Source organism: Ips typographus, linkage group LG3 (genome assembly GCF_016097725.1).
Source record: "Ips typographus isolate SLU linkage group LG3, UJ_Ityp_2.0, whole genome shotgun sequence".
NCBI classification, from domain to species: Eukaryota; Metazoa; Arthropoda; class Insecta; order Coleoptera; family Curculionidae; genus Ips; species Ips typographus.
Genome location: NC_138424.1, coordinates 17,477,250 through 17,504,350, shown reverse-complemented (window position 1 = coordinate 17,504,350; position 27,101 = coordinate 17,477,250). Strand labels below are relative to the sequence as shown.

The following is a 27,101-nucleotide window of genomic DNA, read 5'->3' as shown; positions in this document are numbered from 1 at the left end:
GTACACCCTACACCGAAGCCTACGATGAAGAATAGAGAATTAAACGAAATAAAGAGAAAGTCTTACGTAAGACATTTAATACAGTTCGCGTAATATCAAGAACAATGGTCGAACCATGTATTGTTTTCGATTTTTTTTTTAAATATAGACATGAACAACGTGGAATTTGCCAACAGGTGTCTTTGTACACAATAATTTTGAATATATTGAAATAAGTCAGTAGTATATTGTACAACAGGGGTGGCTATTAGGTCTTTATCACACAAACTTTTTGAATTCTTCTTATTTTTCTTTCAGCAACCCTTTACAGTCCACTCCTGGACATAGGCCTCTCCTATATTTTTCCATGCTTCCTTGTCTTGTGCAAGTTGATGTCATTTGTTGTCCATTTTGCTTCTAATATCAGCGAGCCAACGTTGCATTTATGCATGCTAGGCCTCCATTGAATGATGCATCTTCTCCATCTCAGGTCGTCTTGTCGGCAACGTGTCCTACCCAGCTCCATTTCAGGTGAGCTATGCTTGTTATGACGTCCTCAACTATAGTTCTTTGTCTAATACTCTTCTTCTTATTCATATTTAAGATCTCGCGATCTGTTAGTTTTGCAGGTTCTTCTGAACCAGATCCTGGGAGGTCGACTGCCAACTGTCTTTCCATCTCTTAGGCGGTCTTCCGGGTGCCATGCAAGTGCGATGCATGGCAGTCTTCCCTTTTCCATTCTTCTCACGTGAGCGTACCAATATCTTTTTCTTTGTTTCCCCCATCTTACGATGTCTTGCACCCCACATTGTTCCGTAATGTCAGTATTCCTAATTCGGTCTATTCGTGTTTTTCCCATTATAGTCCTGAGCGTTTTCCTTTCAGCTACTCGAAGCATTCTTTTTTTTTTCTTTTCTGGTTTCTATTCCGTATATCCAATGATACAAGTCTTATAGATCCTGATCTTGCTATCCTTTAGCATGTATTCGTTCGCCCATAAGCAGCCCGACATGGCAGACGCTTTGTTGATCTGGCTTCTTAGGTCCTTCACTGGGTCGTGATAACTTGACAGATCCATACCCAGATATTTGAATTGTGAGACTTGCTCGATGATTTTGTCCTGAACTACCAGCTTACATCTTACGGGATCTTTAGCAAACGTTATGCTTTTCGTTTTTTCTATGGATATGGTCATGCTCATCGCTTGGCTGACCTGGCAGAATTTGTGTAGTTGTCTCTGGAGATCGTCCTCCGTTTCCGCGAAAATAGCTGCATCATCGGCGTAACATACCATGCTGATTCTTTTATTCTGTCCCATATTTAGTGCTGAAACTTTCTCTATAATTCTGTCCATTAAGAGATTGAACAGAAATGGGCTAAGGCTGTCACCTTGTCTGATGCCTCCTGGTGTCGGTATCTCTTCCGTATAAGTGTCTTCTGCCTGTACTTTAGTCATGTTATTCATATTAAGACTGCGAACTGCTCTTACGATAGTGTCTGGCGTTTCTTTCGCTATCAGTATATTTATGATGTCGGAGAGGCAAACCCTATCAAATGCCTTGGTCAAATCGAGGAAGCAGACATATGCTGGTGTATTAAATTCGATTGATTTTTCTTTTAGTTGTTTGATAATGAATATGGCGTCGGTCGTGGATCTGTTTCGTCTGAAGCCTTGTTGTCCTTCCCTGTTTGTTATTTGTGTTTCAAGTCTTTCCTTCAAAATGCCGGTAAAGAGTTTCATGCTTGTGTTCAGCAGCGTTATGCCCCTGTAGTTGCCTGGATGCGTCTTCTGTCCTTTCTTGAATATAGGGACAGTTATACTTTTGTGCCATTCCGTAGGTATCGATGTTTCTAACATTTTATTGTAGAGGATTTTTAGATGTTTTCCTAGTTCTGGTCCGGCATATTTCAGAAATTCGTTTGGGATGAGGTCTGTCCCGGGAGCTTTTCTGTTTTGTTTAATTTTTTGATTTTTGCCATTACCTCTTCTTCGTTCAGTGTTATTTGATGGTTTGTCTCGTAGTTTTCGATGCTTATGGCTCCTTTGGTGTTATAGAGTTTCCCGAAGTATTTTTCCCATACATCTTTGGTGACTCCTTTCCTATTCTTGAGCATCTTCCAGACTTTCTTCTGTGCTCCATATAGGTGGTGATCCATATCGCTTGTAAATTTTGCCAAGTAATCTCATCTAATACTCTCGTTTGTGATATGGTCTCTGAGGCTTATTTCATCTGTTCTATAGCTTTTTGTTATAAGCTTGTTAGCTGATTTAACAGTGAGTCAATCCTATTTTTGCGGATACTCTCTGAAGTTCTTCAAACATCTCTTGTAATTCCATTATATTCTGACTAAAGAGCACTATATCATCCGCATAACGTAGATGACTCAGATGTTTGCCCTTCTCATTCCAGTTTAAGGCTTCAAAGACCTCTTCTAGTGCAAGTGTAAACAGCTTTGGGAAAATAGTGTCCTTTTGTCTTACTCCTCTTTTTATTTGGACTTGGTTTGTTTCTATTTGATCACAGATTTTAACGGAAATTGTCGATTATCGTGTATGTGTTTGAGGAGCTGCTTGTAGCGTGAGTCAATTCTGACATTGTGTATTGCCTTAAAAATAGCCCACAATTCTACGGAGTCAAAAGCTTTGTAGTGGTTCATTGTACTCGTAGCACTTTTGATTGTATGTGTTCTATTGTGCTATAACCTTTACGGAAGCCACCTGTTCCGGGGGCTGATAGTCATCTAATGTGGTTGTAAGTCTATTTGTTACAATCTCAGTCAGAAGTGTGTACGGGTGGAGAAGCAAACTAGTAGGCCAATAGTTATCGATTCTTAACTTATCACCCTTTTTGTATAGCAGAATTACCTTGGCTTAATATGGTGTCCATATAAGTAGGCTAATGCCTGTTTTGTCCTATTATGCCTCTTCGGACGTTGATGTCCAGCACACTTTCCAGCATTCCCTTCCTATGTATTGTATCTCGCTCCGTTGTCTAAGGTCTTCGCTTTTGATTCTGTCATGTAGTGTTTTTCCGTGTATACTTCTTATTACTTTCATTTCAACCGTTCGCATCATTTGTAATGTTTTCGATGTGTCTGGCTGCATACGTTACGACATTTCTGATTGTCCATTTATATACTCTTATTTTACTGTTTATGTTGAGATATTTGTTTTTCCACACAATGTCTCTTAGGCATCCTGATATTCGAGACGCCTTCATAGTTTGTTATCTGACTTCATTCTGTAGATTTCCATAACTTGTTATCTCAGCTCCGAAGTATTTGAACTGATTCAACAATTTTCTGGTCAATCTACAGTTTGCATCTTGTTGGCTCTTTTGATGATACGAGACATTTGGTTTTGTCAGTGTTAATGACCATATTTAATTGTTTTGCTGATTGATTAAAGGAGTGAAGTAATCTCTGAAGGTCCTCTTCAGAATCCGCAATGAGCACCGCATCATCTGCAGACAACATTGATGTAAGTGTTCCCCATTTTTATCCTGCTCTTTTAGGTAGATCTCCGACGATTTTGTCCATAATCATGTTGAATATAAATGACTAAGTGAGTCACCTTGTCTTATTCCCTGTGGGTATTTACAGTTCTTCAGTTAATATCGGTATCGTTATGCTGCTTTTCCATTCATTTGGTACTTCTTGTTCTATTATGATGTTTCTGAAGAGAGTTAATATTTCTTTTTGTAGGTTGTCTCCCCTGTACTTTAACATTTCATTTGTTATCTCGTCGGGTCCTGGGCTTTTTCGATTTTCAAGATGTGTTCTATCCTACTGCCTGTCAATTCTATTTCATTGTCTTTTTCTATTAGTAATTGTTCAATTTCCTCATTTTCTACAGGTTTTCGAAATATAACTTCCATTCTTCCGCATTGACTTTATTGGTCTGCATAGTATCTTTGATTTCTAATTTGTTCCTTCTTAGCATTCCTCATATCTTTCTCTGGCTTCCGTACATATCTCTCTCCATCTCTTGTGGGTTCTTTCCCAGTAATCTTCTTTCATCTCTCTGATTCTAGCATTTATTCTGTTTTATATAGATTCCATGTAGTTTTCTTGGTTTCTGCTGCGTAAATACTTTATGTGTGCTTTTTTCTTGTGTTCTGATAGTTCCTTTATTTCCAGTATAAACTATGATGTTTTACTACTTGTTCTGTTGATATCTACCTGTCTTTTTGTACCTGTGTACCTGTCAAAGTATCTAAAAAAAATCGACATCTACTAAATGTCATCAATTCCCATTTAACCAGATTTGCATCTCCCCTAATGTAGTTTAGATTCATCTACTAACTTTCTGCTAAAATTAACCTAGAAATTGGTTTCATACATGATAATTACTTACTATAACAATTATTCTTGGCAATCCATTAACATTCCTGTAATACCTTGAAAAAAAAAACATAATCACCAGAACAAAAAATTTCTAAAATTACGAAAAACGCAGCGAATCTTTTTGCTTACTTCAGACTGCCTTGTTCAGAGTGCGTCGCGCAATATTTACATTGTCATGTTCGGTACGACCACAAGTACCACTCCAGCAACCGCAAGGGGCCTTCAGATTTAGTGAGCAAACGAAAAAACCGTCCATTTCCTGAACCGTTCCCCTAAAAATCTGCGTAAAACCCCACCAGATCGGTACCCGAAAGAAGTACCGTCGCGAAGAAATGAACTACCCGAAATCAGTCGTTGCGACGCCACTTACTTTCATCGAAGCACACAATATACCGGGTCTATCCGACTTTTTTACAGTGAGTTTCAATTAGAAAATCGCGATTTTTGGTTGTTTATTTTATTTTTTTTTTATACAGGGACGTAGGTGAAGTGTTTTCCCCCCTCTAGTGAAAAACAGTTGCCTCCAACCTGTTTGTTTCTTCAGTTTGATTTTTTTTATTCGAGGAACTTTTCTGGTGAAGCGGCTAAAAAGGTATTTTAATTTTTACTTAAAATAAGTCAGTAATGATGTTTATAACATTCACACTTAACAGAAAAACAATAATTACCATACAAAGTTACGTAACACAGTGCGATCTGCCTGTGGTTTTAAACAACTTATTATATAATTATTTTCGTGTAACTTTCATGTATGTGGGTTAGTAATTTAGTGGGTAAAGCTTTTGTTTTCGCTTAAAACCGGTTCCTGATGATCGTAATGATGATGATGAGAGAGAATCGTGTCCGAAAGAAAGGTAAACTAAATCGGCATTAACACCGCGATTTACGACAAATTCTCATCATTAACTGAAACGATTTTAAAAATTATTTCCCATTTTATTAAGTAACTTACCATGAATCAAGACAATTATAAAACTATTTTTAAAAGTGTAGTCTGTGTTTTCAAAGTAGTGGTGTATATAAGAACTATTTTTGTATACCAAACAAGAAGATATTATTTGTTTCTACGAGCGTACGCAAATGACAAGATTTCCGCACTATTTTTGTTCTCGAAATATAGACTTTTCCGCACTAGTGCGAAAAAAAATGGGTGGAAAATAGTCATTTATGCAACGAGTGCAAAAAGTACATCTTTTTGAACGCAAGTGAAAGGCGTTATACGAGACCGAAGGTCGAGTTTAACAACACGTGCAAAAAAGGACTTTTTACATGTGTTGACCAAAATATAGTGTTGGAAAAGTAGAAATCATTAAAAAATTAAAAAATAGTGCAAAAAATACTTGTACCTACGACCTCAGTGTAAATAGCTATTTACGCATAGTTTTCCGTTACGTAATGAACCTCTTTACGCTCAGTTGTAAAAAAAAACGCACAGTTTTAAGATCGGCCACAAACTATCGCTCTAATGTTGGGAAAAATTAATTGTGTTTACATTTCTTCCTTTATCAGAGTATATTAGATGGAAGTCATCGCGTAATGCATTGTTCATACAGTTTAAAGTAACTACCACTTCGTTTAGAATATTATCTGCAATAACAAACACATCAAGTAATATTACTGAAAGTTTTCCCTTTAACCAGTTTTTCCTTTTTCCCTTTCGCCATAAATAATTATTTTAAGAACAACACTAATAATTATTTAAGTTATTTTTTTTTAATGGCATAATACCTATGATTAGTACAAATATGATGTCAATACGTTGAAAATATACTTTTTTATTGAAAAGTTGCTCTGAATTATATGAATTGCCAAAACAGGATTTTCCATTTGGTCGTAGGTAAAGTATAGTACGTTACACGTGCTCTAAAGCATTTTACGCACCCATAGAATTACACACTCGCCGCTACGCGGCTTTGTTCGTAACTTTATCCATATCGTGTGTAAAATGCTTCTTACAGCACTAGTTACGTAATATACTATTTTCTACTCGTGTGTGTAAAGTATCTATTTTGCGCAATAAAAATTTAAAATTAAAAACCAAATGTATACTTATTTCATTCGTGGAAAAAATGTTGTTCCTAACACGTGCGCAAAGTAGTTTTCTCGCACTTGAAGTTTATCAGAGCTCCGCTGTGCGGAAAACTACTATTTTGCACTACTATTTTGAAGAATAAAAAGAAGAACTTTTCGCACTAAAAATCATTTTAAAAAGTGTACTTTTTTAAACAATTATATAAAATTTAATTATGTTAATTTATGTATCATATTCAAAATTATTATTTCATATAATTTTCATTTATTATTAATATTAGTAACAAGTAAGTAGATTAGTAATTCATCAATAGTATCACATCAATACAATCTACATATAATTTTCTACTTAATATTGTGCTGTTATATTTTAGTTACATACATATAAATATATATAAAAGAACAATATGGTTAAATTCACTATTATTAAAAATTAATTTTTCAACTTTAATTTATATTTATTTTCAATTATTGGAAAACGCTTGTAAAAAAAATGATGTTCCTATCACGTGCGAAAAGTGCCTTTCCCGCACTCGACTGTTAAACTATTTCTTACTCGGCTGAGGTAAAGTGCACTTTTCCACACTGTGTTTGAGTCACACAAGTCCATTAATTTGCCATACCACACAAGTAATGTACAATTTTTGTCAATGTTGTGTAGGAATTAGCATCGGATCCATCCCGAGTCGAGTGCTCGTTCAGTAAGTATCGAGCATAGTAGGCCCGTAACCGTAACAGTACCTTAGGGTGCTTTAACACACTAGTGTGATAATAGTTATTTACGTAACAAGTAGGATATGAATGTTATTAACGCACGCATGTGAAAATTTGCACGACGAGGCCGCAGGCCAAGTCGTGTAATCACACAGTGCGTTAATAACATATCCTACGTGTTACGTACAACATTTTATCTACAACGATTATTATTTTAATAATTAATTGAAAAAATAAATAAAAAAAATAAAAATTAAAAAAAAAATAAAAATATTTTCAGCAACTTGTTAGGCATGTCAACATCTGGCATTAATTTATCCAATTGCAAAGAGTTTACCATTAATATTTATCCTAATAATAATTGAGTTTTCATGCAATTGTATGTCATGTTTTTTAATTAAAAAAAAACTAACTAAAAGTTACTTTTAATATTAATATTAACAAGAAGCAAGATAGTGGAGGCAACAGAACTCGTGCTCGAACTCAGTGCGGTAATAAAGGTCATTATAACACTAAAAATAGTGCGAAATTACGATATTATGTAACTGTTGTAGATAAAATCAATTATTCTTTATTAGTAAAATCCCCAATTACGAAACTGTATGTAATGGATTTTTACCGTGCTAGTAGTAAATAAAGTTATTTTATTTTTCAAATAAATACATTTAAATCAAGAAACAATAACTGTATATTAGATTTTTCAATTAAAAATACACTTTTAATCATCTTTGCAGAATTTAAACTGAGATTTATCAAATCTGGCTGGATAAAATTTTGTTAAACCTTAACCGCTGATTATAGGAATTTTGGTAGAAAGTAAAAATTGATTCAAATCATTACCATTCCATTTAAAAAAATAGCGCTGGTCCGAAGATCTGGGTCCTAAAAATTCGAAATGACCATCAAGAGATAGATTTTATAACCTTAGGTGATATTCCAAAATTCCATATTAGTGGATTAAAGTAGACCGTTTCGTAACATTTGGAATATCCAGTATTTATTCTGAGGCGCAGAGTACTTACCACAGTAAAGACTAATTCATAGAGCCAAAATGCTTACCTGAAACAAAATAAATTCATTCAAAATGTTAGTTAGTACCAATTTTTGTATGTTCTAAATGTAATTTTAGTTTCAAAACTAATTTTCTACCTAGAACCAGTGTTCGATTCGATGTAAAAGTACTACTTATCAAAACGTTTACTATGCACTGGACCTTGTGTTGGAAGGCTACCATCGATTTAATCACGCTATTATCAACCAAATTATGCTGTTTAACTTTAAACTGAGTGTAAGCTGGATCACCAAACAGTTTGAACAACAAAAAAATGACAAAAGTAATTAAAAGTGCAAGAAATCTTGTTTTTTACTCTTTCCTTTCCATATACAATGAAGAAATCAACGGAACAAACAAGTTCTTGGTAAGATTGCTCTTTTTTGTCTCATACCGTTAATTATATTTCGTAATTTGTTCTTTTTTTACAATAGCTCAAGTTCAATTTTTGAGGTTATTAAACTACTACTATTTGTCTGTTTTTAGATAACGTTTTATAAAGGAAAATAATACAAAACAAAAACTTGTAATATTATACACACATCGACAAAATTAGGGAAACAATGTACAGGGTGCTGCATTTTCGATGGATTTACGGAGTACCGAGAAAACGGTAATAGATAGAAAAAAAGTAGCATACGTGTTCTGATCTCTTTTTCTGAGCTGAGATGACTGGCGAAAAGTGGGCGGCGCAAACTTCTTTTGTTTCAAAGATACGGGGGGATTTCGAAAATTGGTAATTTTTGAACCTCTTCTGTATTTCAGTTGCTCATAAAGTTATCAAAAAAGGAAGAACGGTTCCCCGTAGAAGTTTTCATGTAGAATCCGGCAATAATGGGGCTGTTCCTAGATTTGGGAACGCCATATGTACTTTCTAACTCATAAAGTTGAGTACAGATGTCACTAGATGTTGCACAACAACTATGATTTATAACATCAAATTGTGGCCTGTTAATCTCTAGACATTTTCTTCTGATATCTCAATTATTAGAAAAAATACAGGGTTTCGAAGAAAAGGTGGAAATTTATCTTAATTTCACCAACGTCGTTGAATCGTCGGCGAATGATACGACATGCTCTTGCAGAACATCGCGAATGTATCCATCTGCATTTAAAGCTCCATTAACAACCACCAACTCTGTTCGTGCCCCTAAGCATATTCCACCCCAGACCATCACTGAGCCTCCACCATAGAGACAGTGGGAGTAAAATTAAATTGTTCATCTTGTTCTCCTCGGCGGCGATATAACCTTTCCCTGCCGTCGATGGAATTAACACAAAATCGACTCTTATCTGTGAACAAAACATTGATCATTTTCCCAATTTCCCTAGCAAAGCCTAGTCTGGCCACACGATGACGTCGCTGGAGTAATAGAGCTTTCTTTGTTCTATAGGCCTTCAAACCAACTTCCTTAAGCCTTCTGCTAATGGTCCGAGCATTTGTTCTTCTTCTTCCACGAACTTCTTCCAGTTCGCTTCTTAGTTACGGTACTGTTTTTACGCTGTCATCTCTAGCCGTGGTTGACTGTTTTCTTCCTTGACCTCGTCTCCTCACATACTCTCCCGTTTGTCTCCAACCTCTTTCATTACGATAGATTCTGATTTTCCTAATATATCAGCAACATCGCTGTAACGTACCAATTTAAATCAACGCTACAGCCTTCGCCACATCAGTAGAAGCCATAGCACCCATCTTGGATTTTTAGGAATCAAAATGATGAATGTTCTTGACAAGAACCAATGACGTATAGCAAATTTGATTAGGAAACCATGGCAATAGATTACCTCTAAAACAGATGTGCAAAAATAAGAACAATATCCACATTTTCTTCGAAACCCTGTATTTTCTTTAATAATTGAGATATCAGAGGGAATAAAACAGGGAAATGTTCAGAAAATAAGGGGCTACAATTTGATGTTATAAACTATTTTCAATTCTCAGTCGTTCTCTCCACAGGGTCTCGAAAAGCACAGAAAATTGCTTACTTTCTTTTCGTCCCTGTATATGACATAAAAACAAACCATTTAAAAATCGTAATAAGACAGATGTATTCATAAAAGATCAAGCTACAATTCATAAAAAAGATGATCAAAGAGATTTATTTCAAAATGAAATAAGATAAGAGACAACCTGCAACATGTTTCCTACCAAAGGCAAACCGAGGTCAGCCAAAAACATCACCCCAACATCAAAAGGAATTATACCTCTTCTTGTTAAATAGTTATTCTTTGCCCAAACACTAAAATTATGAGAAAACAAAAAATATTCACGGAGTCAGAATATATTTTAAATTTTGGAATTTTGAATCAGAGGAATCAGGCTAATATTGACAGATGATATATCTATGACAGTTAAAGGAAGCTACCGTAAGTTAGAGTTAAATTGGAATTTCTATTCGTCTACTGGGGTAAGGTTGTATACTGCATGAATTTATTTTTTCGAAAGCCTCTACAGAGAAGATGGACTTGGAAAAGCCCATGGGGTAAAGTCAAAAATGAAATCGATTACATCCTGACGAATAGAAAGGTTATATTCAGGGATGTTACAGTTTTAAACCGATTCAATGCTGGCAGTGATCACCGTATAGTCAACAAGACAAGAACAAGATTCGAAAGGAATAAATTAATGCAGCACCAAAAATACCCAACTGTTGAAGCTTTGAATCGGAACAAAGCTGCTTTTCAACGCATTTTAAATTCTAAACTAGGTGCACCTCCAACACCCACACCAGGTATAGACGAGCTCTGCAGTAACATCTCAAATAGTATTCAAGTTGCACCAAGAAATATATGCTCTAAACAAAAGGGAAATCAGCCCACACACCAAAAATCTAATCTAAAATGGATCGAGAAGATATAAGTCTCTTAGCAAAGAAATAAATAGGAACATCCGAAAAGATTTAAGAAACCATGATAATGAGCTAATTAAGAACACAATAGAAGCATGAAAGTTCGAAGATTCAAATTATCAAATGGAAGGTCAGGAAACACAGAAAGAGTCCAGCTGAAGATCAAATCACGAGCGAAATGATTAAAATAGGAGGTGAGACGCTGATGAAGCATGTAAAATTGTGTTTGGCAGAAGGTAAAATCCCAACTAAGTGGCAAAATGCAGAAGTCATCCTATTATACAAGAAAGGAGACAAAAACAACATAGATAATTATCGACCTATCAGCTTATTATCGCACTTATACAAACTATTTACGAAAATAATAACCAACCTGTTGAAGAATAAGATGGACTCATACCAACCGGTCGAGCAAGCGGGATTCCGTAAGGGGTTTAGTACTATCGACCACCTGCAGACACTTCGCACTCTTATTGGAAAAGCCACTCCATATAATATGCACTCCATTTGGCCTTCGTCGACTATCAAAATGCTTTTGACTCTGTCGAAACCTGGGCAATTCTAGAATCCTTAGACAATGCAAGAATCAACTCTAGGTACTCAAACCTCATCAAACATCAACATTCATGTAAAAATAGATGATGAGTTAAAAAACGACAATATTCCAATCAAAAGAGGAGTAAGGCAAGGAGACACCATCTCACCAAAACTTTTTACCCTTGACCTGGAGGATGGAAAAAAGTTGACTGGCAAGAGAACGGGAGTAATATCGATTTAGAGCGTCTAAACCATTTCGGTCGTTGCCAGTACAGGTGAAGAGCCTAAAAACATGCTTCGGGAGCTTCATCGAGCATCGCTGCAAATGGGACTTGAACAAAACAAAGATCATGAGTACAGAAGACATCCAGGTGACCGTTAACGACCAACCCCTGGAGGTTGTCTCGGAATATGTTTACTTGGGCCACAAAATTCAACTTGGCAAATAAAATCAATCTTCTGAAAACCCAAGAAGAAGACTAGGATTTATCCTTAAATCTAGTGAATTTCCTATAAATTTGAAAAGGAGAGTGTTTGATGCCTGCGTGATGTCGGTTCTCACATATGGACTAGAGACAATGGCAATTACCAGCAAATTTGCCAACCACCCAACGAGCAATGGAGAGGGCTATGATAGGAATCACTTTAAGGGATAGAATGGGCAACGAGGAAATTCGTAGAAGTACTAAAGTAACAGATGTTCTAAGGCTTGTGGCACAACTGAAATGGAGATGGACTGGTCATGTGGCAAGGCAGGACGACCACAGATGGGCACATAGGATACTAGTTGGGCGCCCAAGAGAGACCAAACGGAGCATTGGTATGGCAAGACGATATCCAGAATGTTGCAGGAAGAAATTGGACCCGAAATGCTAGAAATAGAAAGGCGTGGAGGGATTTGGAAGAGGCCTACATCCAGGAGTGGATAAATACGGGCTGAGAAGAAAAAGAAGAAGACCGGTAAAGTTATCGGTTACTTTTGAAATTTGCCCTATTAGTGCATTATTGGTTGGGTCATAGACAAAATTAAATATTTCTGTTTGACTTTGGAAATGAATATGGAATATCCACGTTCCTTATTACATTTTGCTTGCTACTACTTTCTTCTAACGTGAGAACTGATGGAGTAATCAAACCTTACATAGAAGTCGCTAAGTTAACTCTTGCGTGACTCATCCAATCACAACATGTTTGCTTACGCAATATTCTTTAAACATCCCATTAGGAATTTACCACTTTCACATATTATTAAGAAAACAATATAATATTAACGATTCAATTATACCAAAGAAGAACCTTTTCGCTCAGATTACTATTATCATGACACATTATCTCAACATGTTTGAAAAGATTTATTTGGCAGTAAACTATTGCTTTGGTTGACCGCTTTCTCAATAGCAAGGCTGCATATCGAAATCGAAAGGTCGCACCGATTACCGCATATCGAGGTACTATAGTAGTCCGAAGAAAGTACCGGTAAACTGGCGCTTTTTCCATTGCATAAGTCGACTTCTGTCCAATGTTCGTGACGAGCAATGGACCGCAAACAAAAATAAACACAAAATTTTGTTTACCACAATTTGTTTGTCATTAAAGGAAGTTTACGAAAAAATAAACTTGAATTACTGACAACAAGGTTTTTAAAACAATTGAGATTATTATTAAATTTGACAAAACAGGACATATTCACGCTTTGGGTAACTTGATAATTTTCTACTTTTGGTATGCTACGCACAAGGTTGAAGAATTTGATTGTACCGATTGGAACAGACATTGCGTTAAGTAATCAAACATCCAATTAAAAATAAGTACCCACACGTCCAAGATCGGAAACGGTGTCGACTTCGGAGAAATTAGTGCCAATTCTGGGACAACGGGAAGTGGAAAATGTACCGATTACACAATATCTCGCTTTGTCGGTTCCGATCAGGAAAACTCGATGAGAACCAGTTCAGTAGGCTTATACAGACTTTTCTCTTCTTATTTCAGACACCGTCTAGGATGAAAATTCCGTTGCCACAACGGTGACAGAAATGGTCTTTATTACCCGCATCACTAATAGGAAAAAGAAACTCAAATTTCGTTTGCTACAAATGAAAATTCGACCGCCGGATTAAGAACGTCGAGTTTTAGATTCTTAGCGTACCATTTCAATCCTATTCTAGTCCATAAACTACTTTTTTATACAGGTAAGTGGTATAGTTTTATTCACGATGTTTCTGGATCTACTTTATCCATGGGACTTTTTGCTGTCTGCAAATTTTGTGCAGGAGTTCTCGCGTAATGTTGATGTTGCGTTGTTATGTGGAAAATTGTTAAATTTCTATTACATCCGGAGATATCCGACAAAAACAGAAAAAGCCAAATTCCTCACTTTACAATTGATTCACAGTATTCAAGAAAATAACTTACCAAATTTTGAAGTGTTTTTTCGTGTTATTGGATAGAAAACTTAATGAGGATTCGAAAAAGTTCTTTAAAACAATCATTTTCTTACTCCAGGGGGCCTATTCTTGAACGCAGGGAGTAGAATTGCCAAGTAAGGGGTTGATAGAATGTGACAGAAGAAGCTGACAATAGCGGGTTCCTGTCACATTCTACATGTCTTTCTCTTGATAATTCCCTTCCCTCGTTTCAAGAATACGCACCCAGGTAGGATTTACAGGCGATTTTCTCCCTGACTCTCCTTTCAAACTGTGTTTCTGTCAGTTCAAACTTTGACACCTCTTTTCTCCTTGACTGTATCTAATTTTGTAGTGTTTTTCATGTTATTGGATAGAAAATTTAATGAGGATTCCAAAAATGTCTTTAAAACAATCATTTTCTTACTCCAAGTAGGATTTACAGGCGATTTTCTCTCAAACTGTCCTTTCAAACTGTGTTTCTGTCAGTTCAAATATTTACACCGCTTTTCTCCCTGACTGTACTCAATTTTGTAGTGTTTTTCCTATTATTGGATAGAAAATTTAATGAGGATTCCAAAAATGTCTTCAAAACAATCACTTTCTTACTCCAAGTAGGATTTACAGGCAATTTTGTCTCTGACAGTCCTTTCAAACTGTGTTTCAGTCATTTCGAAATTTTACACCGCTTTTCTCCCTGACTGTACCCAATTTTGTAGTGTTTTTCCTGTTATTGGATAGAAAATTTAATGAGGAATCCAAAAATGTCTTCAAAACAATCATTTTCTTACTTCAAGTAGGATATAGAGGCGATTTTGTCTCTGTCCTTTCAAACTGTGTTTCTGTCAGTTCAAACTTTGACACCTCTTTTCTCCCTGACTGTACCTAATTTTGTAGTGTTTTTCATGTCATTACATAGGAAATTTAATAAGGATTCCAAAAATGTGTTTATATCAGTCATTTACTTACTCCAAATGGGTTTTACAGGCTATTATGTCTCTGACTGTCCTTTCAAACTGTGTTTCTGTCAGTTAAAATTTTGACACCGCTTTTCTCTCTAACTGTACCAAATTTTGAAATGTTTTTTTATGTTATTGGATAGAAAGTTTATTGAGGATTACAAAAATGTCTTTAAAACAATCATTTTCTTACCCCAAGTAGGAATTACAGGCAATTTTGTCTCTGACAGTCCTTTCAAACTGTGTTTCTGTCATTTCGAAATTTTACACCGCTTTTCTCCCTGACTGTACCCAATTTTGTAGTGTTTTTCCTGTTATTGGATAGAAAATTTAATGAGGATTCCAAAAATGTCTTCAAAACAATCATTTTCTTACTCCAAGTAGGATTTACAGACGATTTTGTCTCTAACTGTCCTTTCAAACTGTGTTTCTGTCAGTTCAAATTTTGACACCGCTTTTCTCTCTAACTGTACCAAATTTTGAAGTGTTTTTCATGTTATTGGATAGAAAATTTAATAAGGATTCCAAAAATGTGCTTAAAACAATCATTTACTTACTCCAAGTAGGATTTACAGGCAATATTGTCTCTAACTGTCCTTTCAAACTGTATTTCTGTCAGTACAAACTTTCTCACCTCTTTTCTCCCTGACTGTACCTAATTTTGCAGTGTTTTTCATGTCATTACATAGGAAATTTAATAAAGATTCTAAAAATGTGCTTCAAACAATCATTTACTTACTCCAAATGGGTTTTACAGGCGATTATCTCTCTGACTGTCCTTTCAAACTGTGTTTCTGTCATTTCAAACTTTTACACCGCTTTTCTTCGTGACTGTACCTAATTTTGTAGTGTTTTTCATGTTATTGGATAGAAAATTTAATGAGGATTTCTAAAAATGTCTTTAAAACAATCATTTTCTTACTCCAAGTAGGATTTACAGGCGATTTTGTCTCTAACAACCTGGAGAAGAACGATATTAAGTAAAACACGTAAAATTAATAAATCGTGCCAAGAAGTCAAAATGTTTGCCAGAAATAGATCCAAATGCAAATAAATCCTAGAGGAAAAACTTTGCTATGTTCCGCCATGGAATGATGGGAATATTGATTGATTGATTTGCCTGGTAAATAGCTTTTCTAGATTCAGATATATTTTCTAAAGCAATTTTAAATTAAAACAATCCTAATTTAGTGCAGGACTAGAATTTGTTATTCGTAGCATTCATTGCCCTCTGTCAATGTTTATTTCTCGTAAATGTGAATTTATCAAAAAGACAGAATTTGATGCTGACTTCAAAGATATCATTACATGTATTCAAAGTGGGTGGCTTAAAAATGATGATTTGCATCAGCAAAGCATTTTCCAGAATATGCAAATCTTGAGAAAATGTATGGGAAATTTTTGTTTGGATGATAAAGAAAACAAAATCTGACAACTCAACAGCAATTTTGAGTCTTAAAAGAGCAAGTCAGCACAAAAGGTTGTTTTAAGATTAAAAGTGGTATTCTCAAGATTTGGATGTCTCAATGGCTACATTCATAAGAACATATCGATTAGCAATCGAAAATGTGTTTTTGAGTTCGATGAGCAAAATGACCTTTCAGTAATGCTTTTTCGATCAGTAATCGATTTATTCCAGTGCATTCATAAGAAAATTATCTTATGAATGCGGCCAATGATTTGGTCTGCAATAATGTTCCTAAGCAGTTCTGTTCTGACAGAATTTCCATTAAGCTGAAATTTTAATATAATTACTGACAGTCCAAATTATCCTCAATCAAATGGTCTTGGAATCGCAAAAGATATAGAGGAAGAAAAATATATTTTTTAAAGTTTGATGCAGTATACCATTTCTCTTTTAAATGTTATGAACTATTTGCTGAGCTCTATGTGAATGTCGATAAAAGTGCCAAAATTCCATGAATATAATTAAAAAGCCTGTTTGCGGAAAATCAGAGCAATGTCAGCACTCATTGGTTGAATGATTACTAGTGATTACTAAGACTGTAATTTTCTGATGTCATGCTAAAGTCTCAGCACAGTGGACAGCTTGTGATTGCTCAAAGTGCTTTTCTGATCAATATCACAAACTACGACCAACGCTGTTTATGTGATTTACGCCAACAGAGAGATCATCTTAACACACCTATAGTAGATCCGGAAACATCACAACAATGAAAAACTTTTTGAGAAATTAATGAATAAAAAGTGATTTTATTTCAGGTCACTGTGATAACTTTCTGTATAAGCTCAACTAGTTAAGTCTTCATACACAAAATGGCAGTAGGGCACATTCTTGCAGCTACCGCCTTGAAAACTATAGGAATCATAGGTTCCAGCTTGTGGATTATTCCGCTGATCTTGGCCAGTTTAACCTTCGTTCAGTATAACAAACTTGATCCTGAAGCACCTATTATTAACCAGAAAACTATATATAAGGAATATGATTTTGTTGTTGTTGGTGGTGGATCAGCTGGTGCCGTGGTAAGTATATAATTAATATTATAACGTTTATAGTGTTTACACATTTGTCCTCTGAAATCTTTCACATGTTCCAAGTCAACACACAGAATCAAGTTTCACCACTATATGAGTATTTGCTAATAACCATTGATTTTGAAACAACTTTCAAACTGAAAATGGTGAAGTTTTGTTTTTTGTTTATCAATCCCAATCCTCTGACCGGTTTCGCCGTATTACGGCTCATCAGAGAGGCTATAGGGCTTGATAACCAAAGAAGAAAACCTTCATTCCAGTATAGTCAATTGGATGCCAGAAATTATAGTTGTTGTGCAACATCTGGTGACATCTGTACTCAACTCTATGAGTTAGAAAGTACAGATGGCGTTCCCAGTAAAAAACAATGGAACGCCATCTGTACTTTCTAACTCATAGAGTTGAGTACAGATGTCACCAGATGTTGCACAACAACTATAACTTTCAAACTCTTTAGTAAAAAAGTCTAACACTTCTTAGCAAATTAACTTTATTCTGTATGATTTCTCGAGGTGGCATCCAGACTGTCGGAAATTCCAGACTGGAAAGTACTACTCCTGGAAGCAGGTCCAGACGAAAACGAGATCTCTGATGTACCGTCACTAGCCGCTTACCTGCAACTGTCTAAATTAGACTGGGCATACAAAGTGGAAAGTACCGGAAGAGCTTGTTTAGGTACATTTGACACATATACAAAAACCGGATAGCATAAAATGACAAAATAATTACAGGAATGAAAAACGGACAATGTAATTGGCCCAGAGGCAAAGTGTTAGGGGGCTCCAGCGTGCTGAATTACATGCTTTATGTCCGAGGACATCGCAATGACTATGACCACTGGGAACAATTGGGTAAATAGGTGATTTTTACTTGTTGCACTCAAATCCACTATGAGACCATTGAGTAGGTAACCCCGGTTGGAACTATCAGGAGGTCTTAAAGTACTTCATTAAATCTGAAGATAACAGAAACCCCTATCTGGCAAAAACACCTTATCACGGTCAGGGCGGCTTACTGACAGTCCAAGAATCACCTTGGAGGACTCCCTTAGTCGTTGCATTTGTAGAAGCTGGTATGGAAATGGGATATCCCAACAGGTATGGTTGAAATACGTTAAAAAGTAACAGATGCTATACAGGTGTGGAAGTTTAAAATTATCCGTTGCTAAAGACAAAGACTGAGGAACATTTTAACTTAATAGTCTCACCTCACCTTCTTTTACAGAAGCATTGTAAGGAAAATATTATTAATATTGTTCTTACTAATAATGTCACTTTTAAGGGTTACTCACTAGTAGTCCTTAAGATCTAACACAAGAAAAATGCGTGCGGATTCACTTTGTATTCACCGCTATATCCTCTAAACTAGCTCGAAAGGTTTGATCCGTTTCACTCATCTGGTCAGGTGAGTGTTGTCCAAGAGTTGGATAGCTTCCACGTTGAGGCGCTACAGAAGTCGTTGTTCATGTCTTCTCCCAGCTTTACTGCTGGTCTCGCTGAGAGTGTCCAGACCCAAGTTTCTGTGGAGGATACTATTTCTAAAGTAGATACCAAGGTGCGTCGTTATGTATTTTGTTTGTAAAATTAATATAAACAGATTTGGTAATTCAATTCACTGTAGTTTGCAAGCTTGTTGTGTTTCCGCATCTTCGTTTTTCTCGTTCACAGCTGTAAAAGCGGTATCATCAGCAAAGGTTGCTATGGTGTCCAATTTTGGAATATCACAAGTGTACAGCAGGTACCTTCCCAACACACTCCCCTGTGGCACCCCTCCATTACGTCAGAGTCGAAATCTTCTTGTTTTGGTTTTGAGATGTATGAGTTCAGGAATGGTGCAAATAGTTTTGACAGGAACTTGGTTAATTTGTAATTAGTCCTTCAGGCCATACTTTACCGAAAGCTTGCGCCACATCAAGGAAAACGGTAAAGCAAACTTTTTTCTTCTACTACTCTACCCTCTGGTTGAGTGAAGGCATTAAGTTATTCTCTTCAATTATAGGTTTCATTCGTTTTGACAACATTTTCTCGAATAGTTTTGAGATTACTGGTAGAAAGAAAATGAACCTGTATGATGATACTTCTTTTGGAGGTTTCCCATGATTAGGAATCATAATTACTTCAGCTTCCATATTCTACGTACGTAACTCTAATGATACGATGGGATAATTTTAGAATTGCTCCACGCAAGAGTTGTTTCAATATTTCAGCGGTATTTAGGTCAATATTTTCCTTAATTTCTTGTGTTACTTCCTTTGGGCTAGTATGCTTGATATAGCCTTCAGGTCCTACGCAATGTTTCCAGTCAAGAATATTGTCTCCTTCCTTTCCTGATTCCGTAAAACATAAGGATTAACAGAGGAAACAGAGGATAATAAAGCTACATCCACTGTTTTGCAGAAAATCTAAATACTGTTCTCATGTCTGGGTGCTCAGTAGACTGCACATACAGGAATTTCATGCGTTTTAGTTTTCACCTTTACAAAAGTGGCTTGAAATTCTTTTGTTTGATATTTGTCTTCTTCTTCGTGTTTAAAGGACTTTTTGATTAAGACGGTACTACCACCTCTGTAATCCATCTCTGGTAAGGCGATTATCCAAAATTGTTAATTCCTCCAAGATTTGTTAACGATAACTTTCTACAGGATTCTGTACGGTATTCTTGGTTTGAGCTTGGGATTTGCCTATTCGGCTGCAAGTAACATTTTCAATATCACTTCTTCTGGCCGCGAGTATGCCACAATTTGTTTTCGAGGTTGTTGAGGCAACTGCTTTAGAAGATTTGACTTTCTCGTTTTATTATTTAACAGAAGTAGCTTAAAATTCTTCTGTTATGATGTTGGCTGAGAATGTTAAATTAAAATGTATCTCTTAATAAGCAATTTGAAACTTCCACACGTGTATGTTAAATAGGGATATTAATGGAGCCGAGCAAGCTGGATTTATGATAGCACAAGGTACGATTAGAAGAGGTCAAAGGTGCTCAACGGCCAAAGCCTTTTTGCGACCAGTCAAACTGCGGAAAAATATCCATATAGCCTTAAATGCCCATGTAACTAAGGTCCTAATTAACCCTACAACTATGCGAGCGTATGGGGTAGAGTTCTTTAGAAATGGTTTGTATTATTTAGAAACAACGGTAATATGGTACAACTGTAAGATTGAATCATTGATAAAGGTCATCGACAAATAGTCCTGGCACGACGAGAGGTTATACTATCAGCTGGAGCCATCAATACTCCTCAAATTATGATGTTGTCCGGTATAGGGCCTAGAAGGGAGCTGCAAAAACACAACATCCCAGTTTTGAAAGATCTACCAGTAGGGGAGAATTTGCAAGACCATGTCGGGATGGGAGGACTAACATTCAGGTAGACAATTCAGCATTTGTTGTTTAAAAATTCAATTTATAAGAATATTTTTACGTAGAATTGATAAGCCAGTGTCCATAGTCCAGGACCGGTTTCAAGCTTTTCCCATGACTATGCAGTACGTTTTGAATGAGAAAGGACCAATGACAACATTAGGTGGGGTCGAAGGACTAGCCTTTGTCAATACAAAGTAAGTATTTGTAAGGATTATTATATTGGAATTATGCATACCAGAACCCAGACCAGAACTAATGTCAATTTGAAATCTTGACATGTGTATGACAAAAAATAAGATGATTTATTACAGTTTTAGAATAAGTTAGTAATGACAATATATAGAGTGAGACATTTCAAGATTACCCTTCACACTATTGGTATTTTGGAAAAGAACACACCACAGGACCCGTGAGATGTTGTTTTGGCAGTCTTGTTTAGAATGTGTCTTACCTGTCAATTTAACAAACCCAGTAATGAATACTTTCCAAATTCCATTGATGGGGCGCTGCTGTCCCCCTTTGTAGAATGACAGCCAGAAGACTTTTGTCTACAATTTTAAAGAGAAGAACGGAAGAATCTGTTAGAATGACCGAGCTGGATATTTGCCTAAAATTTTCAAAAGAAGAGTGGAAGAATCTGTTGAAGTGATTGAGCTGGTTAATTTCCCATAATTTCCAAGAGAGCAGTAGAAGAATGTATTGAAATAATTGAGCTGGCTAAATGCCTAAAATTTTCAAAGAAAAAGGGGATAGTTTCCATAGAAGTTCTTCATAAATTTCTGAGGTTGAAAACTAAATACTTAAAAACGGATAAAAATTAAATACAAGTTATAGTCGATACGTTTCCAGCTAACTATAATCTTACTTTGGAAATTCCAGGTTTCAACTAATACAGTTCCATAGGCTTGATCACATCAAAAACAGGTTTCAACAGTAATTTAGCCTTAAAAAGCTATAATAGCATTTTGGCCTATGTTCTTCATTAAATTAATATAATACTATACTTGTTGACCACCAATAATTATCTGTTATTCTCACACTGCTACCAACCAACACTGTCAGTCGTTTAATAATAATTCACTCTAATTTATCTCATTAATCACTGAGGTGACATATGATTGGTATAAATAGTTAATAGTGGACAAAGTCTGTTTAGTGCTATTTTTAGCACTTACGTTCATATTAGTTAATTTGCTAATACACTAACATCTTTTTTCCTTAAAGATATGGCAACCGTTCTTGGCCAGACATCCAATTCCATATGGCGCCAGCCAGTGTTAATTCTGACGCAGGTGCTAGAGTGCGCAAGGTCCTCGGCCTCACCGACGAACTGTACGAGGCCGTCTACAAGCCAATCGCAAACCAGGACGTCTACACTCTGATGCCGCTGTTGCTAAGGCCGCGCAGCCGAGGCTGGGTCCGGCTACGCAGCAAAAACCCTTTCGACTCCCCCAAGATCAACGCCAACTACTTCCACCATTCCATCGACATCAAAACGTTAGTGGAGGGAGCCAAAATCGCCATTAAGATCAGTGAGGCCAAGGCCTTTAAGAAATTTGGTAGTCGCGTTCATCTCATACCGTTTCCTAATTGCAAGCATTTGGAGTTTGGCTCGGACAAGTATTGGGAGTGTCATATCCGGACAATTTCAATGACCATTTACCATCCGGTTGGGACGTGCAAAATGGGGCCGGAATGGGACGAAGAGGCTGTGGTTGATCCGAGATTAAGGGTGTATGGAGTAGCCGGGTTGAGGGTTATTGACGCTAGTATTATGCCTACCATACCTAGTGGAAATACCAACGCGCCCGCTATTATGGTGGGGGAGAAGGGAGCTGATTTGGTTAAAGAGGACTGGTTGGTTAATTATCCAAATCTTTGAAAAATGAAAATTACTTGTAATAGACTCAGTCAGAAGAAGTCTAAATCAAGACAATCCAGATATTATAGTAAAGCAAGAGAAATAACAAATTAAGAAAGACAAGTTGCTGATAAGACAAAATCAGGATGGTGAAGAAAATATCAAAAGTTTCAACACAGTTGATTAAACTTGCATGATTTAGTAGTTACTATAGTTGATGGTGAACATAAAAGATGTACCAAATCTACTTCTCATCAAGAAGGCTAGATAAAGTAATCTTCTTCTTCTTACTCATATTTAAGATCTTGGGATGTGTTAGTTTTGCAGGTTCCTCTGGATCAGCTCCTGGGAGGTGGACTGCCAGCTGTCCTTCCATCTCTTAGGTGGTCTTCCGGGTGCTCTTTTCCCTATTGGTTTCCCTTTAAGTGCGATGCGTGGCAGTCTTCCATTTTCCATTCTTCTCACGTGAGCGTACCAATATCTTTTTCTTTGTCTCCCCCATCTTACGATATCTTGCACTCCACATTGTTTCACTCCCTAATGTCAGTGTTCCTAATTCGGTCCTGAACGTTTTCATTTCGGCTACATTCTTTTCGTTTTGTTGGTTTCTTCTCTGGTTTCTATTCCGTATGTCATGATTGGCCTGTTACAAAAGTCTTATAGATCCTGACCTTGCTATCCTTTCGCATGTATTCGTTCGCCCATATTATCTGCCTTAAGCAGCCCGACATGGCAGTCGCTTTGTTGATCTGGCTTCTTAGGTCCTTCACTGGGTCCTGATAACCCGAGAGATCCATACCCAGATATTTGAATTGTGAGACTTGCTAGATGATTTTGTATTGAACTACCAGCTTACATGTTATGGGATCTTTCCGAATCCGATCTTTCCTCCTCTGTTCCGAAAGGACTCCATCGTCGGACCGTCATTCTCGCCACATGTCCGGCCCAGTTCCACTTTAACGTTGTTATGAGGTCAATTGCATCGGTAACTCCAGACATTCGGCGAAGTCTGATGTTATAGACTCTGTCCCTCAATGATATGCTCAGCATTGCTCGCTCCATAGCTCCGTTCGCGTGGCTGGTAGAAGAAACATTTATTTGTGATTCGCTTGGTAATTATTCGCATGAACAATTTGTACAGATGGGAGAGCAGACTAATGGGACGATAATTTTTTAGGTTTGTTATATCACCTTTCTTGTGCATGATTGTTATTACTGCTCGATCCCACTGGGAAGGTGTTCTTCCACTGGTCAGGCACGCATTATAGAGCTTGCAGAGCATTTGATGCAACAAAGTTCCGCCCAGCTTTCTAGCTTCTATTTCAATCTGATCGTCGCCAGCTGCCTTGTTGTTTTTCATTTCGTGCAGGGATGCTCTCAGTTCGTCAAGTTTTAGTTGGTATATTGACGTTCACATCCGCGTTGCTGTAGAGTTCTTGATAAAAAGACCTAACCACATTCAGAATCTCTTCCTTGTTTGATGTTATATGTCCGTCTTGTTGTCTTAACTTAGTTATGTTCTTTTTGTCCTCCGTGAACGTTCTTCTAATTGACTTCAGAACCTTCTATTACTCTTGTCACTTCTCTTGTTAAACGTTCTGATGTCTTTCCTGACAGCCTTTGTCCTTTTTCTTTTGATTTTTGTTTTTTGCTTGTAGAACGGCTTCCGCAAGGTGGGTGTTTAGCGACTCTACATTCTGTTCCTCTCCAGTATTAAAGGTTTCTATTTGTACATTTATTTCCTGCTGGAAGTCTGTCAGACTTTCTAGGGGTTTCCATTTATTACTCGTTCCCATCAACTTGGACCTCTCTTTCTTTAAATTAAACACTATGCGTGCTCGAAGCATACGTCATACACAATCTCCTTTCTGTCTGATATTATTAGGTCTATTTCGTTCTTGGTGTGTCCATCAGGACTCAACCAGGTTCCATACGATATACGGTATTCTATATCCATACCCATGTGTACCAAGGGACATTTCTGCGTCGTCCAATTTACGACCTAGTTTGGCATTCAAATCACCAATTAAAAGTGCGTTGGTGTCTGCTCCAGTGCGGTCCCTACATCGTCATAGAAGCATTCCATTTCTTCTGCTGAGTGAGTGGAGGTTGGGGCATAGACTTGAACATGTTTTAGATTGTATCTGCTATTCAATTTATAAACGTTTCATTTTAAAACGATAACCACACATTCCTATATAAAGAGCTTTTTAAAATTTACTCATACAAACATCAACTTTATGTGGAGTTTCCTGTATATTCTCTGGGTCTAAATTAAATTTAGAACCAAGTGGAAATGACTAAATTCCCGTTATGAAGAAAAGCATCATTATACTAAAAATGAGTTTTATTATCTATAATACTTCTTTTGAAGAATGAAGCCCAATGTTTGATGATGTTTTTAATGGTGAAATTTAACTGCAATAAGAAAAATACCGAGATTCGTTATAAAACTTTGCAATAAACAGGTACTGATTGAAAGGAACTTCTTGCATGGAAAACAACAGTAAACCATGAGAAAAATACATTCATGTTATGTGTTAGTTGTGAATGAGCAATACGACTAGCCAGATCCTACTTGGGCCATATTACAGTAATTTAAGTAATTTAGGCGTTAATGTTGTAATGTGAATTACTTAATTGTGTATTTATGTAAATATATTATCGTGATAAAATATATTTGTTTATTTAAACATACAAATCATTTCCCAGAAAAAGTGAAAGGAAATTGAACTTGTATCTTGAATTTTTTACCTAACGTAACCTAACCTAAAAGAGGAAGAAAATATTGTTACGGTTTGGGCCTACTATGCTCGATACTTCTGCACGAGCACTCGATTCGGGATGGAATCGATGCGCCGCAATATCTGGCCGGGCGCGTGTTAAAGTAGGTCACCGTTAGATAGCGATACCAAGAAGCATCTTCGATGTTCGACGCAAATCGCGAAACGTTTCAGAGTTGTTCTAGAACGTGGTTTACCGAAGAGACCGAGATTTTCAGAACAGTGGTGTGTTAAATTTATTTTATGCCAATAACAAGACGTCAAAGTGCAATTATGGAGGCCAAACTTGCAGCTATTATGGAAATGCTTAAACAAAACAAGGAAGAACAAGAAAGGATTTGACAACAAGAGAAGGAAGAAGAAGAAAGGATTCACCGGAAACGGGCTCAACAAGATCAAGCCTCCCACATAAAACGATCAAACTTCATGGGCAACGTACCAACTCCAATTTGAGGCCGAATAATTGTGGAATTGTAGTAGTGTTTTTAGTAGCTGAATTAATTATTGTACGGAGTGTTTTGAAGTGTAAATAAATTTATTAATTGTTGAGTTAAATTGACTTTGTGTAAACCCACGGGAAAATCGTAAAAATATTTTAACTTTTTACCTGTTTTTTCGTTTACTATTTTCATAGCAAAACCATCGAGATTAATGACGTTTTTAATTGACAATTTTAGTGTAAAACTGGTGATGTATTTGCATCCTCTTCCATCAAGTGTCATTGACAACAGTGCGGTGATACACTAGTTATGCTAGCTAACTTAGTAAAGAAAAACTCCGCATTAAAGAACACGTACAAAGAAGTCTCTATAAATTATTCAGTGGGAAAACTGTTACTTACATAACGTATAATTTAAACAATTCAGTATGAGAAAAAATACTGAAAATAATTTAATTAACGAGTGGTCAATGCAAAATTGATTAAACAGAAAACTACCTTCAACGACTAACATGCTAACAGAAAAAAAATAAGTGCATTTTATTTCAAAAGAAACAGTTATATAAATGAAAAAGCTCCACCAAGGTTAGTTTTCTAAGAAATGTGTATAAAAACCCAAAATAACACTTTATATTAATAATAGTCCAAGAATCAATTATTTTGCCTGAAAAATTGGGTCAATTACTACCTGAAATTGATAATCAATCAACACAATAATGATCGCTAATTGAAAGTTCAAAGATCTCGACCTCCTCTAGGAGAAATATTTCCTACATGCAAACAATAAATAAAGGAAAGTGGACGTCATTTATGTTTCCATAGAAAAACGTTTAAAATACTTATACTTCATTAATTTAAAAATTACTAATGGCAGGAAGAGCCCAGGGGAAGATGGAGTCACCTGTGAAATGCTGAAAATGGGTAAGAATACCAGACGCGTGGAATAATGCAGAAGTAGTTCTACTTTTCAAAAAGGGCGATAACACCAACATAGAGAACTACCGACCAATCAGTCTTTTATCACACAAGATTATCACTTCAACAGACTCACCAACAAGCTAAACGCCTACCAACCAGTAGAACAGGTGGGGTTTCGAAAGGGGTATAGCACCGTCGACCACCTTCAGGCAGTAAAAACATTAATAGAAGAAAGAACTGAATACAATATACCTCTGCACTTAGCATTCGTAGATTTTCGTAAGGCATTGGACTCCATTGAGATATGGGCTTTCCTGTATGAAAATGCCACCTTTCATGTCAAAATAAATGAAAACCTGACCACAGATAAAA

The 27,101-nt window shown here is 36.4% G+C and overlaps 2 protein-coding genes and 1 long non-coding RNA gene across 3 annotated transcripts in view; 1 reads left to right on the top strand and 2 right to left on the bottom strand.

Moving 5' to 3' along the window:
* Flo2 (flotillin-2) overlaps positions 1–27,101 on the bottom strand; it is a 262,398-nt gene that overhangs the window by 151,649 nt on the left and 83,648 nt on the right.
* The window catches only part of LOC145726718 (uncharacterized), a 112,557-nt gene that overhangs the window by 45,325 nt on the left and 40,131 nt on the right, over positions 1–27,101 (bottom strand). The gene's annotated exons all lie outside the window — the stretch shown is intronic.
* Positions 4,688–25,321, top strand: LOC145726073 (glucose dehydrogenase [FAD, quinone]). The gene is made up of 11 exons (XM_081975016.1): positions 4,688–4,742; positions 4,803–4,918; positions 13,498–13,697; positions 17,093–17,353; positions 17,878–18,040; positions 18,097–18,216; positions 18,273–18,462; positions 20,275–20,477; positions 20,540–20,732; positions 20,791–20,922; positions 21,953–25,321. The coding sequence occupies exons 4-11, from the start codon at positions 17,147–17,149 to the stop codon at positions 22,608–22,610; spliced, it is 1,866 nt and encodes a 621-aa protein (XP_081831142.1). The 5' UTR covers positions 4,688–4,742; positions 4,803–4,918; positions 13,498–13,697; positions 17,093–17,146; the 3' UTR covers positions 22,611–25,321.

Bases quoted from the DNA above. Each gene is read 5' to 3' on its own strand.
- LOC145726073 (XM_081975016.1), top strand. From the start codon at position 17,147: ATGGCAGTAGGGCACATTCTTGCAGCTACCGCCTTGAAAACTATAGGA. The intron at 18,041-18,096 runs GTACATTTGACA...AAATAATTACAG, and splicing joins TACCGGAAGAGCTTGTTTAG to GAATGAAAAACGGACAATGT. The intron at 20,923-21,952 runs GTAAGTATTTGT...TTTTCCTTAAAG, and splicing joins CTAGCCTTTGTCAATACAAA to ATATGGCAACCGTTCTTGGC.